The sequence below is a fragment of the Populus euphratica genome, unplaced genomic scaffold (assembly GCF_000495115.2).
Source record: "Populus euphratica unplaced genomic scaffold, PopEup_1.0 scaffold348.1, whole genome shotgun sequence".
Classification (NCBI taxonomy): domain Eukaryota; kingdom Viridiplantae; phylum Streptophyta; class Magnoliopsida; order Malpighiales; family Salicaceae; genus Populus; species Populus euphratica.
Genome location: NW_011500237.1, coordinates 36,903 through 54,657, shown reverse-complemented (window position 1 = coordinate 54,657; position 17,755 = coordinate 36,903). Strand labels below are relative to the sequence as shown.

At 32.4% G+C, this 17,755-nt stretch overlaps 2 protein-coding genes across 3 annotated transcripts; one reads left to right on the top strand and one right to left on the bottom strand.

Moving 5' to 3' along the window:
• Positions 1-1,592: 1,592 nt before the first annotated feature.
• LOC105112529 (LMBR1-like membrane protein) lies at positions 1,593-6,715 on the top strand. The gene is made up of 14 exons (XM_011008254.1): positions 1,593-2,334; positions 2,444-2,529; positions 2,890-3,005; positions 3,173-3,283; positions 3,596-3,694; positions 3,806-3,928; positions 4,391-4,453; positions 4,546-4,610; positions 4,919-5,028; positions 5,121-5,235; positions 5,357-5,422; positions 5,781-5,891; positions 5,989-6,055; positions 6,178-6,715. Exons 1-14 carry the CDS (start codon positions 1,985-1,987, stop codon positions 6,223-6,225), a joined length of 1,530 nt encoding a protein of 509 aa, XP_011006556.1. The 5' UTR covers positions 1,593-1,984; the 3' UTR covers positions 6,226-6,715.
• A 3,930-nt stretch (positions 6,716-10,645) lies between these two features.
• Positions 10,646-16,714, bottom strand: LOC105112528 (GDSL esterase/lipase CPRD49-like). Of its 2 annotated transcripts, none has more exons than XM_011008252.1 (6): positions 16,370-16,714; positions 12,247-12,300; positions 11,667-11,807; positions 11,473-11,549; positions 11,239-11,385; positions 10,646-11,080 (listed from the first exon to the last, which is right to left on the bottom strand). In XM_011008252.1, the coding sequence occupies exons 1-6, from the start codon at positions 16,478-16,480 to the stop codon at positions 10,870-10,872; spliced, it is 741 nt and encodes a 246-aa protein (XP_011006554.1). In that variant the 5' UTR covers positions 16,481-16,714; the 3' UTR covers positions 10,646-10,869. The 2 variants fall into 2 exon arrangements, with proteins under 2 accessions (XP_011006554.1, XP_011006553.1); XM_011008251.1 differs by having other exon boundaries at positions 12,223-12,300; positions 16,370-16,711.
• Positions 16,715-17,755: the final 1,041 nt, after the last annotated feature.

Sequence of the window (17,755 nt, the reverse complement as noted above, 5' to 3'; positions counted from 1 at the left end):
AATGAAAATAGTATTTTGTTTTTTTGAGAGCAAATTCATTTAACTTGGAGTAGGGGAAAGAAAATCTTTTCCATAGAACCCATTAATCATTACTAAAAAGAACATGCTTAATTAGTTTTTTACATTTTTGTTGCATAATGAAACTATTAAATTATCTTTAAAAGTGAAAACATTTTGCTTAGGTTATTAGGTTTTTTGTTTTTGTTTTTTTGTTTTTTTTTCTTTTGGCACCATGCAACTTCTTAAATGTCCCTCAAAATTAAGTTTTCTTGGCTTCCGATGAAATGACACTTTTATCATTTTGTTTTGGTATTTGGCTATTCTAATGTGGTATTAAAGGGTAATTGAGACTTTTAAATGAAAAAAATACAATAACAAATAGACAATTTTCATGATTTTTAGATGATATATATATATATGATATAAACAAGTTTTGAATATTACCTTACAGAGAATAGTGTTTAATACACCTTATCATCCATGATAGTAAGTCACGTGTCATTAAAAGATTAGTAGCTAGATTTCAGTCATTTTTTTTTTCTTTTCTTCTTACCTTCTCTTTGTCATAACAAAATATGCTAGCCATCACAAAATTACAAAAAAAAATAAAATTGAGTATTTATTTGTTAAGTCAAATGAGGTTGTTATTATTTTAATTACAATGCATTTAATCTTAAATTTTTTATTTATTTTTTTAATATTATTTTTAATATTTAATTTTTACATCAAATTTAGTTTTCATTATTTTTGCTAATATTTTTATTTTTTTCTTATTCTATTTGTAATTGAAATTGTTTTTTAATTGCATCCCTTATGGTTTTATTTTATTTTATTTTTTTATGTTAAATTTAATTTTTTTTTTCAATATATATATATATTCACACACACATTTTTTTTTCCTTTTGATCTTTTTTTTTTATAATTTTATCCTTAATTATTTTAGCTTGTTAGAAATTTAACATTATTATTTTTTTAGATTTGCTTTTTGTGCAGTAATTCAACCTTATAATTTGTGTCACATGTTCTAAAGGTTAAATCGGGTTACTTTCAGTTGTTTTTAATGTTTTTTTAATTTTATTCCTGTCACATGTTCTAAAGGTTAAATCGGGTTATTTTCAGTTGCTTTTAATGTTTTTTTAATTTTATTCCTTATTATTGAGTTTATTAAGAATTGATATTTTTTTTTAAACTTTTATTTCTATAAAATTATTCTGATATCATGTCTTAGATTATATATACAGGTTTATTAACAGTAACTTAAATTTTTTTTTTTAATTTTACTTTTTAATATTAGATTAATTTAAAAATTAAATTTTATAATTTTATTCAATCTGATTTTCACGATGTTATCCTAATCTCACAACTAAGTTATAGATTTTGTTTGGTTTTTGTATAAATTGAATTATAAAAAATTATTATTTCTAGTTTTTTCAAAGAATATATTTTTAAAAATTCATTAAATCAGATAAACTCAGATAATTTTTTAATAAATATTTATATTATAGTGACACTTTTTTTACATTAAAAAAAAAATACACAAGGCAGGTTACTTATCTATAATCACCCATCGGCGATTCAGCGTCACCTTCCAAACACGGTTTCGTTATATGTCAGCTCGCTTCCATCGCCGCGGAGTCCCCACACAAACCGTTATTGGACAAATCTATCTGTCAAAAGCATTAAAAAAAATTCGAAATTAAAAAAGCTCCTTTTGTTTCGACAGCCTGTTCAAGACTAGGAAAAGTCGCAAAACCCCAAATCCACCCTTAACACATCCCATCTCCCTCCGCCATTAACCCATTTCTCGCAGGACAAAACCGTCATTTTGTCCTCTCATGCCATTCACAACCCACCTCGCCGGGGTCAATCCCCCAAAAAAGAAACCTCCTTCTTTCTAACTAGATCTGAAAAACTTTCAAAAAAAATTTCCCGAAAATCACGAAACCCTAATTTCCTCGATTTCAAGTCGGGAGAGCGTTAAAAAATGGGAGATTTCAATTTAGCACTAGTAGTCGTAGCTATAGTCGTATGCATAATCGTTTTCTTGTTCAATATCTACCTTCTAGTCAATTACCAGCATCCTGACGACAAGAATCAAGCTTATTTCCCCAAATTCGTTGTCGTTTTTGGCCTCTTCGTTGCCGCTATCTCGATTTTGATGTTACCGGCAGACGTAGCGAACCGGCAAGCGTGTCGTCATGCGATTTATAATGGCGCTTGTAATCTTACCTTGCCAATGAAGGATCTGTGGATTGCTGTATACATTGTTGATGCTGTGCTTGTTTTTTTCATCATTCCATTCGCGATGTTTTACTACGAAGGCGATCAGGACAAGTAGGTGGTTTAATTAGGGTTTTTCATTTCATTTTTTATATTATTATTTAACTATTAATTGAATTTTATTTTTATTGTATCCTTATTATTATATTTTTTTGGATTGCAGGAGTGTTGCTAAAAGGATTAAAAGTGCTTTATTGTGGGTAATAACGACGGCAATTGTTTGTGGTCTTGTGCTCGGCATTTTATATGGTATTAGTTTTTTAAATGAACACTAGTTTTATTTTTATTTAAGAAAATGGCAATGTATGTTGCGGGATGATCCGATTGATTTGTGTTTAAATGTTAAGCTAGAGAATGGTACATGTGGTATTTGTTTGGAGTTCACCAATTTATGCGATGCAGTTACAAATGCTTGTTGCATTGCCTTTTAAGACTCATTATTTAGCTAGTAAATGATGATTTATATGGGCTAAATGAGATTTTTCTGGCAATTTTGGAATGTTTGTGCATGCTTAGTTGTTGAGTGTAAGTTTCTGTGTATTGCATGATTAGATGGATTTAGATGTAATGTCCATGCTATTGATTTTATGCCTTTTGTGGTTATATTAGGGCTTGTTGGAAAGGTTGACTTCACTGTTAGGCATCTCTCTTCAACCACAACTACTTTTCCGAGTACGTGGGAGTTCTCTAGAAATCAACCATGTATTGGAAGTGGTGCACGCGAGGTTATGTTTCTGTAATGTTGATTACCCATGTCACTAAAGCATATTATTATTCCTGTATTCACTTTTCATATTGCAGTTTAATATTGCAAGTTAGGAACTTTGAAACTTATTCTTTTGCTTGTTATGTTTCCATTTTTCTCTCTCATTTTTTTATTTACTGGTTGCAGTGCTCTGCATATCTTGCAAATGCTTCCTCAGAGAAAACATGGACAATGCGCGCCACATTTCCAGAATATGTGGTTGCTCTAGCTACAATTGTTGGATCTGTTCTCTTTGCGGTATGGTCATTCGTGCAAACTTTTTGCTTCTGATTCTATTGAAAATTCTTTTCTTTACCAAAATATGGAATCAAATTCTGAGAGTTCTGTAGTTCCAATTTATTTTTCCATCAAGGATCAATGGTTTAAAAGAGTTGGTATCTTTGGGAGAAATATAGGTAAAGGTTCCATGAGGAAAATAGGTGGATGCATAATACATAGAAGTCTCCGAAGTCCATGTTCTGTTGTTATAAAAAATCCTTTGTGTGAATTCCTTTCAGCCTTGTCTTTATGCAAGAATATGCTGTATAATATTTTCTCTTGTTTTCTCAGATTTTTGGTGGCGTTGGGATTGCTTGTTTGCCGTTGGGACTTATCTTTTCTTTCATCCGGCGTCCAAAGGCAGTTATCACTCGCTCACAGTATATTAAGGTTGGTTCTTCCTTGCATGCCAAGTAGCTATGTGCTACTGCATACCTTAAATAGTTAAGGGAAGGTGCATATATTCTCTGATGCTTATGGATAGTTGTCAATATCTTGCAGGAGGCAACTGAGCTTGGTAAAAAAGCAAGAGAACTAAAAAAAGCAGCTGATGTACTCCATCAGGAGGAAAGAAGTGGCAACAAGGGTAGAAAATGGCGTAAAAATGTTAAGGCAGTAGAAAAGGTAATTCAGAAGCCCTGGACTGCATGCTTTTAACTGCTCTCTCTCTCTATCTCTCTCTCTCATAGTTGCACAGTGAGTTCAATGCATGCTAAGCATACTGTTAAGGAGGCAGGGTTTGAACTTGTGTTATTATTTTCTCAGAAGTATGTGGTTTTTTTATTCTAGCTTTGAGAATACCAGCTTTTGGACAAAACTTCTTAGTTGATTCTGTTTTTATATTTTTTGAATTAAAAGATGTGGTAAATCAAGTATTTGTTTTTGTTTCTGGTCTATAATTTAGTTTGATTGCTAAAATGTCCTGAAACTTCTCAATCCTTTGGAAACATGTGCAAGTTGAATATTTTAATATAAGTTGGTTGATTGTATGACTAATAGCTGTTATGAACAATTTGATGGTTTGGTCAATTGCCTTGGATCCTTGTTGTGGTCATTGGACTTATTTCATGCATTTTTGAACTTCAGGAGTTGCTTCAGCTGGAAGAAGATGTAAAGCTGCTAGAAGAGGTGTATCCTCAAGGGGAGAAGGTGATAATTTCGGGCTCCCTGACTAACTTTGAAGTAGAATTATGCTTTGTCTTTCACACAATTTTACCATTAGTGTTCTCTGTCATCTCCAGGCTGAGACATCCTGGGCTTTGACTGTTCTTGGCTACTTGGCAAAACTTGTGTTGGGAATCTTAGGGTAAGTGCAGCCACTTGTGTGACTACACAGAGCTTTTTGTATGTCTTCTATTATTTTTAGAATTTCTGTGTTTTCCATTCCATGCATTCTATTGGACACAGTAGTAGTTTCTATAAGTACCATATAGTGACCGACATCCTAGAGAGCTGAGGAGTAGAGAGCCTCTTTTTGAAGCATAGATATGATTCTGTTGGTATAAAACAGGAAAATGTTATCATGGGAAAGTTGAAGAATAAGAACGAATTACGGGGAAATTTTCTTTGATTTTTTGACCAGGTTTTGTTGACCTCTTTTGCTTGTTTGATTAGGTTGATTGTTTCAGTGGCATGGGTTGCTCATATTATAATATATCTGTTGATTGACCCGCCTCTTTCTCCTTTTCTAAATGAGGTCTTCATCAAGTTGGATGACATATGGGGTAATTTTTGGGCTCTTTTGTCTCTTTGTTAGCTCTTTGCTTGTTTTACTTGGTAATCTTACATTTGAATATGTTTTCTGCCACTCTGCCAGGTCTTCTTGGTACTGTTGCATTTGCTTTCTTCTGCTTTTATCTTCTGCTTGCAGTCATAGCTGGGGCAATGATGCTGGGCCTGAGATTGGTTTTCATTACAATTCATCCCATGAAGTAATAAATCCTGTGGAGGAAGCCCTCTTTTCTTTCTTTTTTAAATCTTTATCATCTATATGATGATCTGTAATTTCAGAAGTTTTTGATAGCTTGTCGATTGAATGGTCTTGTGTTACAGGTGGGGAGCCACTCTAATGAACTCCTTCCTTTTCAATGTGGGTCTCATTCTCCTATGCTCAATTAGGTTGGCTTCTTTGATCCCTGAACATCTTGATTTCTATGTATTCTCCAGGTTGTGCTCCTAAAAGCTAATGTGTGATATGGTTGTAATTAGCACATGGTCATGATTTTATTATCTGAGTTGATATTTAGAGGCTTGGAGAATATAGTAGATAATTATGTTATGAACCTATTTACTCCCTGTCTTTTAAAAATTTGCAGTAATGAACTTCAAAATGCAAGCATGCCCTTCACCTCCCATTTCCTCCATCCTATGGTGCAACTTTTATTCTGTATTTTAAAAAATGGAAGGCAGTTATTTAGTGATAGAAAACATAATGTCTGAACATTGTTGAAAGAAGTATTGGTTTTTGCGTTTACAGTGTGATTCAGTTCTGTGCTACTGCATTTGGCTACTATGCACAAGCAACAGCAGCTCAAGAAATTTTTGGTCACACATTGCAGTCACTTCGTGGAATTAAATATTTGTACAAGTGAGTTGTAACATAAATATTGTTTGTCTGTTGTTTTATTCTGTATGGGCCTGCCCACTCTATTGATATGGTGGACATTTTGGTGATTGCATTACAGGTATAATGTGTTCCAAATTGCATTTGTTGTTCTAGCGGGTTTGACTTTTGTGTATTATGCTGCCTTTGTAAGTAGCTTCCACCATGAATTGTTCTCATTATTACTTTTAATCTGGTTATGGTTATCAATCTTATTGATTACACAAATCTAAATGTTGCTTTTTAATTTTTTTTTTTTTTATCTCTACAGGGATGGAGAAGAAAGAAGCCTAGCGGCAGGTTCCAACTTTCCTCGTAAGCATGTTTTTTACCAGAAGTTCACACACCTGCCTGGAGGCTTTGGAATTCAGTTGTATCATCTACTCTGGAGTTTGTTTCATATTCGGATGTCTGTGGCCCAGTTTTGTTAACGTTGAAAGGTGTTGAATAGTGTGCAGTTATCATTTGATCTATTTGCGGTTGCTAGTGATAGTGGCATGGTATGTCGGTGAGTGCTGCTACTCTTTCTGCTTCATGTTTCTCTTTTGTATGTATTATTCTTTATGTGGTTAGTGCTATACGCGTGCTTCAGCACACTGTAATAGATGGGTTTGTACGACTTCCGAAGATGTAATATAACCATTGACAAGAAGCATGTGTATCTTCAGCGGTGTCCTATGTGGGTTTGTACAACTTCTGAAGATGTAATATAACCGTTGACAACAGAAGATCTTACAAGTTGATCAATGTTGATACTTCTGCGTGCATTACTGCATTATATGCCTTTCTGCCAGTTTCTGGTTTTGGCATGTCAACACACTGACATCTAGTTTTTCTCCATCCTGTCTTATTAGACTAGCTAACCATATCAGCGGTAAAGCTTGCTGGCCTTGTGAGTTTACTCACCCTTTATTTTTTAACTGTTTCCTAAATCTGCTTTTTTTTCTCTTTTTGCGATATCATTTGTTAAAGAGTCGAGAGATTTCAATTGTTAGACACGTTCACAACGCTGTGCCATGATGTTTCATTGTAGAGGGGTGTTAAGAGAGTGTAACAAGGGTGAGTGTTTTTTATTTGAAAATATATTAAAATATTATTTTTGAAAGTTATTTTTTATATTAGTTTTAAAATAATAATAAAAATTAATTTTTTTTTTCAAGTTTTTAAGATATTTGGAATGTAATTCTGAATGGTCTTTAAAAACTTGAAAACAAAGGCATGTGCCTTCAACAGAAAAATATTAGAATACCTCAAAATAACCTTGCAAGCAAAATATACCATATGCCACGTTCTTAGAGCATGTTCTCTGACAATCAAGTCTCATTCCAAAATAGGCAGCACAAGCTCAAGCTCTTACTGGGCTAGTGATCTGAACGCTTTGCTTATGTTACATGAATACTCAGAAGATATGGCTAAACATCACACGACGATACACCTCGTGATTATTGTTAGGTTTTGTTCCCAAGGAAAATCTCCGAACAAATCAGGCTCGGAAACATTTGCTGTCTTTCCCTCCATACTGACTGGATCATACGGTGAATCCTCTGAAAATTCGCTAGCCATTGCCTTCCAGTAAAGCTCGGTTCCCAGTGGGCCTCTTTGATGACTCTCAGAATCTCCTTTACTATTATCCTGCTTCCCTCAGGTGCAAAATGTATGCCATCCCTACATACAAGTTTCAGAGACAAGCCAAGACAGAAATGCTGGTAGAATCGTTACCACCAAAATAGACTATTACCAGGGAAGGTTGTATGGCAGCATCCTTAATTATTGATAATAAGAGAAAATCAGCATCCAAGCATGACTATATACAACAAGTTAGCTATAGCAAAGAATATAGAAATGCTGGTAGATTCATGTTTAAGAACATACTTAGAAAACCCAACATGGCAAGCCTCGCTCCAACTGAGTTTTACTTCGAACTGGTCTATTTTTTTGGGACCAAAATAACAATGTTTTCATTAAAAAAAAACATCAAACAAAGTCCTTTCGGGGTTATTGCTTTTAAAAATCAAAGCATAGGTTAACTCGCTGACTTGTGACTCAAGGATGAGACCGGGTTAATTTCCAGGTTGTGCCTTACAACTATGATTAAGATGGTCCAATAAGTCTCCCTGTTAGTGACAAAAAGAAAACGACTTTGGAAAACTTGGTCAATAACCTGCACAGCACGCCTTGAGTTCCAACCTGAGTATCCTCGCAGTACTATATCTGCCTGCGCCAATTTGTAAACCAAAATAAGTTCATAAGCTAGAGATTAAACAACATGGCACTAGATTAATTTTTTTAAAATCAATTGTAGAACTAAGCAGAATTTAATTCTAATTTAATTTGTATTCTTCTATATGTTACACAAGAAACTCTAATATTAGCAGTTGAGAGTGCATAATTAGCATTTTCCTCCCATAAATTCTTATTTTCAGATTTATTGTATGCTTATATATAAATGGGTATAGAGCGAGCGTATTTAGTATTATAATAACAATTATTTTTTAAAATGTTTTTAATTTAAAATTATATTAAAATAATTTTTTAAATTTATTTTTGACATCATCATATCAAAATAATATGAAAACACATAAAAAAATTAATTAAAAATTAAGAAAAAATAAAAAAATTTTAAATTTTTTTCAAAACACTTTTAAAATACGAAAACAAACATGATTAAAAACATTAAAGTCCAACTCAGTTATTTTAACAAATGAGCAACTTAATTATTTATCATTATATCTAATGAATGTTTTTATTTAGTTGGTAAATGCTATTTAATTAACTATAAAACTGACCAGTGTTTCACTATAGCGTGAAATATTGTTCACGGTGAGTGAATTCACTATAGATTGCATTGTTCTGCACTATAATACAGGTACTGTAGACTGTGAATATTTTTACTGTGTACTACATTGTTGGTGGAGGTATGTGGGAGTTTGTAGCCTACAGGACCCAAGCGCTAGGCAAGAAGGGTGTTGGGCACACTCTTGCACACATGTGGTGCTCGGGCTGTTTGCCTACCTGGGAGCTGGGCACATCGTAGCGCACAAGTGGTGCTTGGGCTGTGCTGGTTGTGAGCCATGCCCACACCTTACTTAGGGATACCTAGGGCTTTGGTCATGCTGCTGGACCCAAGAGGATGAGTATGGTGTTGGACCTACGATCAATGGGTCTAGCGTTATAATCCAATTATTACTGGATCCTTTATCAAGACTCAGGATTCTTTAGTTCTAGGATTTTAAATATTATTATTTTTATTATAATTAATATTATTAGTAAAATAATTAAGAAATTTCAAAGAAAAATTATTATTAATATTGAAGACATATTATTATTTATATTATAAATTTTTATGGTTTTTTTATAAAAATAAAAGGTGAGTTCGCGACGTGGTATTATTAAAAATATTCAACAATTCAAAGTATTAATATAAAAATTATTATAATTTGCATTGTAAATATTATTATTTTTCTTATAATACAAAGTATTTATATAAAACATATTATTATTTTTCTAAAGTATTCCTATCAAAAGATTATTATTTTTCTTAGAATTCAACATATTCATCTCAAAGATATTATTATTGTTGTTAAAAATTATTATTTTTATAATAATTTAAAGTTTTAATATAAAAATATTATTATTTATGTTATGAATATTATTATTTTTACTATAATCAAAAGTATTAATATTAAAAATATTATTTTTTGTGTTATGAATATTATTATTTTTATAATAATCAATATTATTAATAAAATAATTACTAAATTAAAAAAAATAATTCTTAATATTGAAAAACAACCAAAGATTTGATTTGAAAAATACAATTAAAAATTACTATTAATATTATTATTAGTATCATTAATAAATTTTAAAATATTGTTATTACTATTGGAAAAAAACCATATAGGGACACGTGGCTCTTGATCTCTTGCCTAGGGGCTTGACACTCCCCCTGCACACATGTGATGTCTGGGCTCTTGTCTAGGGGCTTGACACCTCCCATGTGGTCAAGCGATGCTTGAGCTATGTATTAGTGCTGGGCATATCCACACGTGGCGCTTGGGCTCCTACCTGCCCGCTCTTACATGACACACTTGGTGTTTAGGCTCCTGTATGTAGGGGGCACTCCCCAGCACACACGTGGCGTTTAAGTTGCGTTGGATGAGTCATAATCGCATCACATTAAGGACAAGTGTTGCTAGAGTTATGGTTTTGGACTCAAGGAGATTAATAATTTTATATATATATATATATATATATATATATTATTTTAATTAAAAAATGATTAAAAAAACTTGATTTAAGCTCTGCTTAAGTTAAATGAGTTTTATAATCTTAATATTTATGGCAGAGATGAAATGAGATATTTTTAGTATTTTAATTTTTTAAAATTAAATGATATATTTTGGCATTCCCCCTAAAATATATCAAAATTGACAAAAACAGAATTCATGAAAATCCATCTAAAAATGCAAGTTATTAAAATACTACACGAATCCCTTGACGTTATAAATCAGGATCAAAATTTAGTTACAAGCTCAATCTATATATATATCTATATATATATATATATATATACATATATATATATCGGCATTGACCGACCACTTCTTATCTGCACCTTCCTTTTCAATGGTCTAAACTTTAATTTTAATAATAATAAAAATTAAAAAGAAATTCAAGTTTTTTAGATTTTTGGAATGTAAAAAACTTGAAAACAACGGCATGTGCCTTCAACAGAAAAATAGTAAAATACCTCAAAATAACCTTGCAAGCAAAATATACCATATGCCACGTTCTTAGAGGATGTTCTCTGACAATCAAGTCTCATTCCAAAATAGGCAGCATAAGCTCAAGCTCTCACTGGGCTAGTGATCTGAACGCTTTGCTTATGTTACAATTTACATGGATACTCAGAAGATACGGCTAAACATCACACGATGATACACCTCGTGATTATTGTTAGGTTTTATTCCCAAGGAAAATCTCCGAACAAATCAGGCTCGGATACATTTACTGTCTTCCCCTCCATACTGACTGGATCATACGGTGAATCCTCTGAAAATTCACTAGCCATTGCCTTCCAGTAAAGGCTCGGTTCCCAGTGGGCCTCTTTGATGACTCTCAGAATCTCCTTTACTATTATCCTGCTTCCCTCAGGTGCAAAATGTATCCCATCCCTACATACAAGTTTCAGAGACAAGCCAACACAGGAATATGAGTATTCAAATGAATTTTGCTGGGGGTTGATCAATGAAGCATGAGACCAAAACTAGTCTCTGCCCACCCCCCCCACCCCCCCCAATTTTTCTGCTGGAATCTTAAAAGCTAAACTTACTTCAAGCAAACAGTTTCCCAGTTATCAACTTGCTGTATTGCAGTCCAGAGATCAACTGCCTTTAGGTTCATCTCACGGCACACCTCTAAACATGCTTCTGAGTATATCCGGCAGGACTCGTTTGTTCTAACCATATCTATTTTATCACTGTTTTAAAAAACACGATCCTCATTCAATCGTGCTTGATTAAATAAAAAAAATTTAAAGAAAACTACAGAAAGTAAAACAAATCACCTTAAATGGATACCAATTTGTTCCTCACTAGCAGGAGGAGCAGAAAGAAAGATGACACGGGTCTTATCCGAAATGCTCTGGTAATCGGACAACAGTGTTAATTTACCAACTTGCATGCACAGGGCAAGTGTTAAACATACTTGAGCGTGCATGGCTCAGTTATAGTGAAGAAACGTTCTAATTTGCAAGCTCACCTTCAGATGCATAGCAATCTTCCTCGTATTTTCAATGTATTCAGGAAGCGGTACATGAGGACCAAGGCCAGTTGCATGAGGGTGGACAGAATCGTTACCACCAAAATAGACTATTACCAGGGAAGGTTGTATGGCAGCATCCTTAATTATTGATAATAAGAGAAAATCAGCATCCAAGCATGACTATATACAACAAGTTAGCTATAGCGAAGAATATAGAAATGCTGGTAGATTCATGATTAAGAACATAGTTAGAAAATCCAACATGGCTCCGCAGGTTAACCTAATCAAGCCTCGCGCCAACTGAGTTTTACTACGAACTGGTCTTTTTTCTTTTGGGACCAAAATAACAATGTTTTTATTTTATTTTTTAAAAAACACATCAAACAAAGTTGTTTTCGGGTTATTGGTTTTAAAAATCAAAGCCTAGGTTAACTCGTTGGCTTGTGATTTGAGCCTTAGGCCGGGTTAATTTCCGAGCTGTGCCTTACAACTATGATTAAGACTACATATTCTGGTTCAATATGTCTCCCTGTTAGTGACAAAAAGAAAACACCTTTGGAAAAACTTGGTCAAGAACCTGCACAGCACGCCTTGAGTTCCAACCTGAGTATCCTCGCAGTACTATATCTGCCTGCGCCAATTTGTAAACCAAAATAAGTTCATGAGCAAGAGATTAAACAACATAGCACTAGATTAATTGTTTTTTTTTTTTCAATAGTATTTCTAAGCAGAATTTAAATCTAATTAAATTTGTATTCTTCTATTGTCACACAAGAAGCTCTAATATTAGCAGTTGAGAATGCATAATTAACATTTTCCTCCCATAAATTCTTATTTTCAGATTTATTGTATGCTTATATATAAATAGGCACACAGCCAGCCTATTTAGTATTATAATAATAATAATTTTTTAAAGTGTTTTTCATATAAAAATATATTAAATATTTTTTTTAAATTTATTTTTAACATTTACACATCAAAACAATATGAAAACACACAAAATAATTAATTTCAGGCAAAAAAATACACAAATTCAAAAATTGTTAAAAAACACTTTTAAAATACAAAAATAGACATGCTTAAAGACATCTGAGTCAAACTTAGTTATTTTAACAAATCAGCAACTTAATTATTTATAATTTTATGCAATGAATTTTTTTATTTACTTAGTAAATGCTGTTTAATTAACTATAATTAAAATTAGTCAATGTTTCATTGTAGCGCGAAATGCAGTTCATTGTGATTGAATTCACTATGGATTGCACTATTTTGCATTATAGCGCGGATACTATAGATTATGAGTACTTTCACTGTGGATTGCATTGTTGATGGAGACATGTGGGAGGTTGTAGCTTGTAGGACCTAAGCGCCATGCTAGAAGGGCGCTGAGCACACTCTTGCGCACACGTGGCGCTTGGGCTGTCTATCTGCTTAGGAGCCACGTACATCCCAGAATATAAGTGGCGCTTGGGCTGTGCTGCGTGTGACTCATGCCCGCGCTCCACTTGGGGATACCTAGCGCTTGGATTATGCTACTAGACCCAAGGAGAATGAGTCTGGCGTAGGACCTACGATCAAGGGGTCTAGCATCAAGACTCAATTATTATGACTATCAAAGAAAAAGCATATGGGGATACGTGACGCTTGAGCTCCTGCCCGGGGGCTTGGCACTCCTCTTACCCACACGTGGTGCTTGAGCTATGCCTCAGTGCTGGGCATAACCCTGCGCACACGTGGTGCTTGGACTCATACCTATGGGTGGGCACTCCCCAGCACACACGTGGCGTTTGAGCTGTGCTGGGTGAGTCATGATCACACTCCATTAGGGACAAGTGTCGCTTGTGTTATGTCTCCGAACTTAAAGGAATGCGCCAAACATCAGGATCCATGATCAATGAGTCTAGCGTAATTGGATCCTTTATCAAGACTCAATGTTCATGGGTCCTATGATTCTAAATATTATCATTTGTTTTAAAAATATTATTATTTTTATTATAATTAATAAAATAATTAATAAATTTGAAATAAAATATTATTATTTATATTATAAATTTTTATGACATTTTTTATAAGAATAAAAAGTGAGCCCACGATGTAATATTATTAAAAATATTCAACAATTCTAAGTATTAATATAAAAAATATTATAATTTGCGTTAATATTATTATTCTTCTTAGAATTCAACATATTCATCACAAATATATTATTATTTTTGTTACATTATTATTATTTTTATAATAATTCAAATTTTTAATATAAAAAAATATTATTATTTGTGTTCTAAATATTCTTGGAATTAAAAATACTATTATTTGTGTTATGAATATTATTATTAGTTTTACTATAATCAAAATTATTAATATTAAAAGTATTATTTTTTGTGTTATAAATATTATTATTTTTGTAATAATTAATATTATTAATAAAATAATTACTAAATTAGAAAAACATTATTCTTAATATTGAAAAAATAATCAAAGATTTGATTTGAAAGGTAAAATTAAAAATTACTGTTTGTATTATTATTATTATTATCATCATCATCATCATCATCATCATCATCATCATCATTAGTACATTTTAAAAAATTATTATTACTATTAAAAAAAATCATGTAGGGACACGTGGTGCTTAAGCTCTTGCCTTGGGGCTTGACACACCCCTGCACATGGCATTTGGACTATGCCTTAGTGTTGAGCATATTCTTATTCACATGTGGCGCTTGGTCTATACCTTAATACTGGGCAATCTTAGCGTACACATGACGCTTAAGCATGCCAAGACCCAACTATCTTTGAGCCTTGCATGTTGCAGAATCCAAAATAGTCTTGAGTCATTGGCTGTGCAGGGCCCAAAATAGGCTTAGGTCTTGTATGTGCATGATCCAAATAACCTTGAGTCTTACCATCATCAGGACCCAAATTGTTATGAAAACAAGAGGTAAGCCAACAGCATAGCGCGGACCACCTTGTTAGTATCTTATCTATTTAAGATTCCAAACATTCATATGTCCCATTTGCCTTGTACCGAGGAAAAAAAACCTTCTTCATCTATCTATCTCCAATTCTCTCCTCTAAAAACCTCTTGGTCATGTCCAAACTCTTATGTATACACCGTCTGCTCTTGCTCTATTTAGATTTGCAGCTCATGTTTTTTTTTTTCCAAGAATATATTGTTTCCAAGACTGATATATATTATGTTTTTTTTTTTATGAAAGGAAACAATTATTCTTACAAATTAAGGTACGTGACATACCTAGAACTAATACGTAAATGTTTGTCAGATGACATGTACACTGAATTGACCCGCATGAGAATTTCATATAAAAAGATCACTTATGTTTATGAAAAGGCTCACGTATTGATTGTATAAGTGATCCTTAGACTCGAGATCACTAAATTATCTTATATAGAGAGTGCTATATTTTGATCCTATTATATGTTCTTCTAATTAAAGGTAACAAACAGACAAATATTGAATATAACATGAACTTGAGAAATGAAGGGGGAAAAAAGAAAGGTCCACTAGAGATAAATCAACCACCTTTAGATGACACACTGGTCATAAAAGAAAAGGACACAGTGGATAAAAAAATGAGACGGCAAATAATAATTTTTTACTACTAGAAAATGTTGCATGCGCCGCTTAAAATGCACAGCGCCTCCCTTATGTTGGCACCCATCAGCATATTAACAATACTCACTAATAGTTTTTTGAATTAAAAAATATTTATACAATATTAAATCATATTATCACCCTTGATCAATCCTAGTAATTAAAGAAAAAACCTTAAAAAAAAAGACTTTAATACCCCTATACACACAATGTATATATTTTCATCCAAGGAACAGTTGTGTGATTGCACTTTCCAATTAAAAAGAAAAATAATAAAATATCTTTTTCAAACAAAGTTAGCTTTTTTTGTTATTCTACAACTATTTTTGTTATTTCTCTGTTCAATAAAAAATAAATCAATGAAAATACCTTCAAATAAATCCGTAATAACAAAAGGAACACTTAAAAGCTATATTGCAGTGAACGGTATATTTATATAATAGGCGTAGAAGATGGCTGAGATTTGTACCTCCATTGTATTACACACGCAACTTGGGGCGAGTGGGGCAGTATACTTAGATTTTATTTTCTTCTTGATATGCCAAACATGTACTGTCTCTTGATTAATGGACCATATTGGAAGCCATTCATTATTAATCCATGCACTGTCTACGAGATAAGAAATTTGGGTCCCAGCAGCAATGTGGACGTGAATGCTGATCCGACGTATGCGTAAAATAATCTCCCTACGGCTCACTTAAATGCTAAATGATTGGCAATCATGTTATCATATTACAAATTATTACACCACAAAAATCACATTAAGCAACAGGAGATAGAAGATAACCCATTTGCTAACCATGGTTTAATCGGCGTATACTGATATTATGATAGTTTTTGCAGTTATTATTTAAAAAATAAACTTAAAAAAAATTATAAATTGTATTATCTTCTACAAAACAGTGGTATGTGTGGTGTTTGTTAATTAATCAAAACACTTTTAAATTTATAATTTAAACAAATATATACCTTATTACAGGAATAAACGGAGTCATGCTGTTACTCTATCATTCAAATTGTATATAAAAAAAATTTGGGTTGGATTCTCCGTCAATAAAAAAGAAAAGAAATGGAAAAAGAATACCTTTCGAGCATAGATGTGAGCAAGAATAGCACCCCAACCTTCATTGATGTAACTGAGCTGAACTATTGATGATCCGAACAGCACAAACTGTGGCCTCTGCAGCCCTACCATCTCTGTTTTTCTTGAAGACTCTCTCGGGCTGATCTCCCTCTTGTTGGAAGTGTGTGTAGTTGGGATTATTGAAGAGTTAATTAGAGAGAGTTTGTTTCCTTCATTCGAATGGAAAGTCAAAAGACCCTTTTTTGCCCTCTTTAATGCGTTTTCTTTTCTTCTAATTAGTAGTTATTGGGGGAGGATATGAATAAAGATATTGAGACAAAAGTAAGGTGGCATTTTCCTTACCCTCGTGTGTGCACTCTCTTGGTTTTTTTTTTTTTTTTTTAACAATACATTATTCATTAATTATTCCTTGTAATTTGCGCAAGTGCCTTTTCTGATGTTGAGAATTGAGATTAGATATTGTAATTATTGAGGTCTCTTTTCTTATCGAAAGAGTTTGGCTAAAGGCATGATAGTGTCCAAATAAACTTCGAAAGGAGAAAAAGCTTCACGTAAGGAAATATTCTTCCTTTAATAACTTCTTCACAAAATCTTGAACCATTCCATTTATAGATTCATGATTAGGATCCATTCGTTTATTGTAAAAGACTTCTCTTTGAAAGGAATATTTTGGTAAAATTAGTGTTACATTCTTTTTTATCTCTTATATTCTTGTTTAAAAATCTTGAATCTAGTATCCAATGGGTAAATCATAGTTAAATTTATAATTATTGATAAAAATTTTCATCGAAAAAACTATAAAATTTAAAAGTTTTAAATCCATTATTCAATAGATAAATCATAGATAAATCTTAAATTTACTATTTAATAGGTAAATCATATATAAAATTTATAATCACTGATAAAAATCTTTATTAATAAAACTATAAAATTATTTTGATAATGTTAATAGGTGGTTATTTTGAAAAATTTAAAATAAAAATATTAAATTAATATTTTTTTAATTTAAGATGTAATAACAATATTTTTAAAAAGTTAAAATAGAAAGAGAACGAGAAAAATAAAAAAAAAGATAAGAACACAAAAATCTACATGATTTAGAAAAATTACTTGCTTCATAGATTAAGATAGAAAAAAAATTTATTATCAAAAGAGAATACAAAAAAATTTCAAAATTCAATTATATAAACAACGTACAAAACTAGCTTCAAATTCTTTGACATGGTAGCTCCTAAAATGCAATATCAAAACGTGGTAAATATTCTTCAGCTAGCATAAAGGCTCACAAATGCTTGGACAACGGCAACGTACATGGATAGTGACAAATCGAGAGATGATGTTTATTGGTATGTGTGAGCATGGGTTCATGTTTAACGTGATTTACTT

Excerpts from the sequence above, each read along its gene's own strand:
- LOC105112529 (XM_011008254.1), top strand. The coding sequence starts at position 1,985 with ATGGGAGATTTCAATTTAGCACTAGTAGTCGTAGCTATAGTCGTATGC. Across the intron at positions 3,695-3,805 it reads CTCGCTCACAGTATATTAAG|GAGGCAACTGAGCTTGGTAA; the intron begins GTTGGTTCTTCC and ends AATATCTTGCAG. Across the intron at positions 4,611-4,918 it reads CTTGTGTTGGGAATCTTAGG|GTTGATTGTTTCAGTGGCAT; the intron begins GTAAGTGCAGCC and ends TTGTTTGATTAG.
- LOC105112528 (XM_011008251.1), bottom strand. The coding sequence starts at position 16,480 with ATGGTAGGGCTGCAGAGGCCACAGTTTGTGCTGTTCGGATCATCAATA. Across the intron at positions 12,301-16,369 it reads CTCACATCTATGCTCGAAAG|GCAGATATAGTACTGCGAGG; the intron begins GTATTCTTTTTC and ends AAATTGGCGCAG. Across the intron at positions 11,550-11,666 it reads AGATTGCTATGCATCTGAAG|AGCATTTCGGATAAGACCCG; the intron begins GTGAGCTTGCAA and ends TCCGATTACCAG.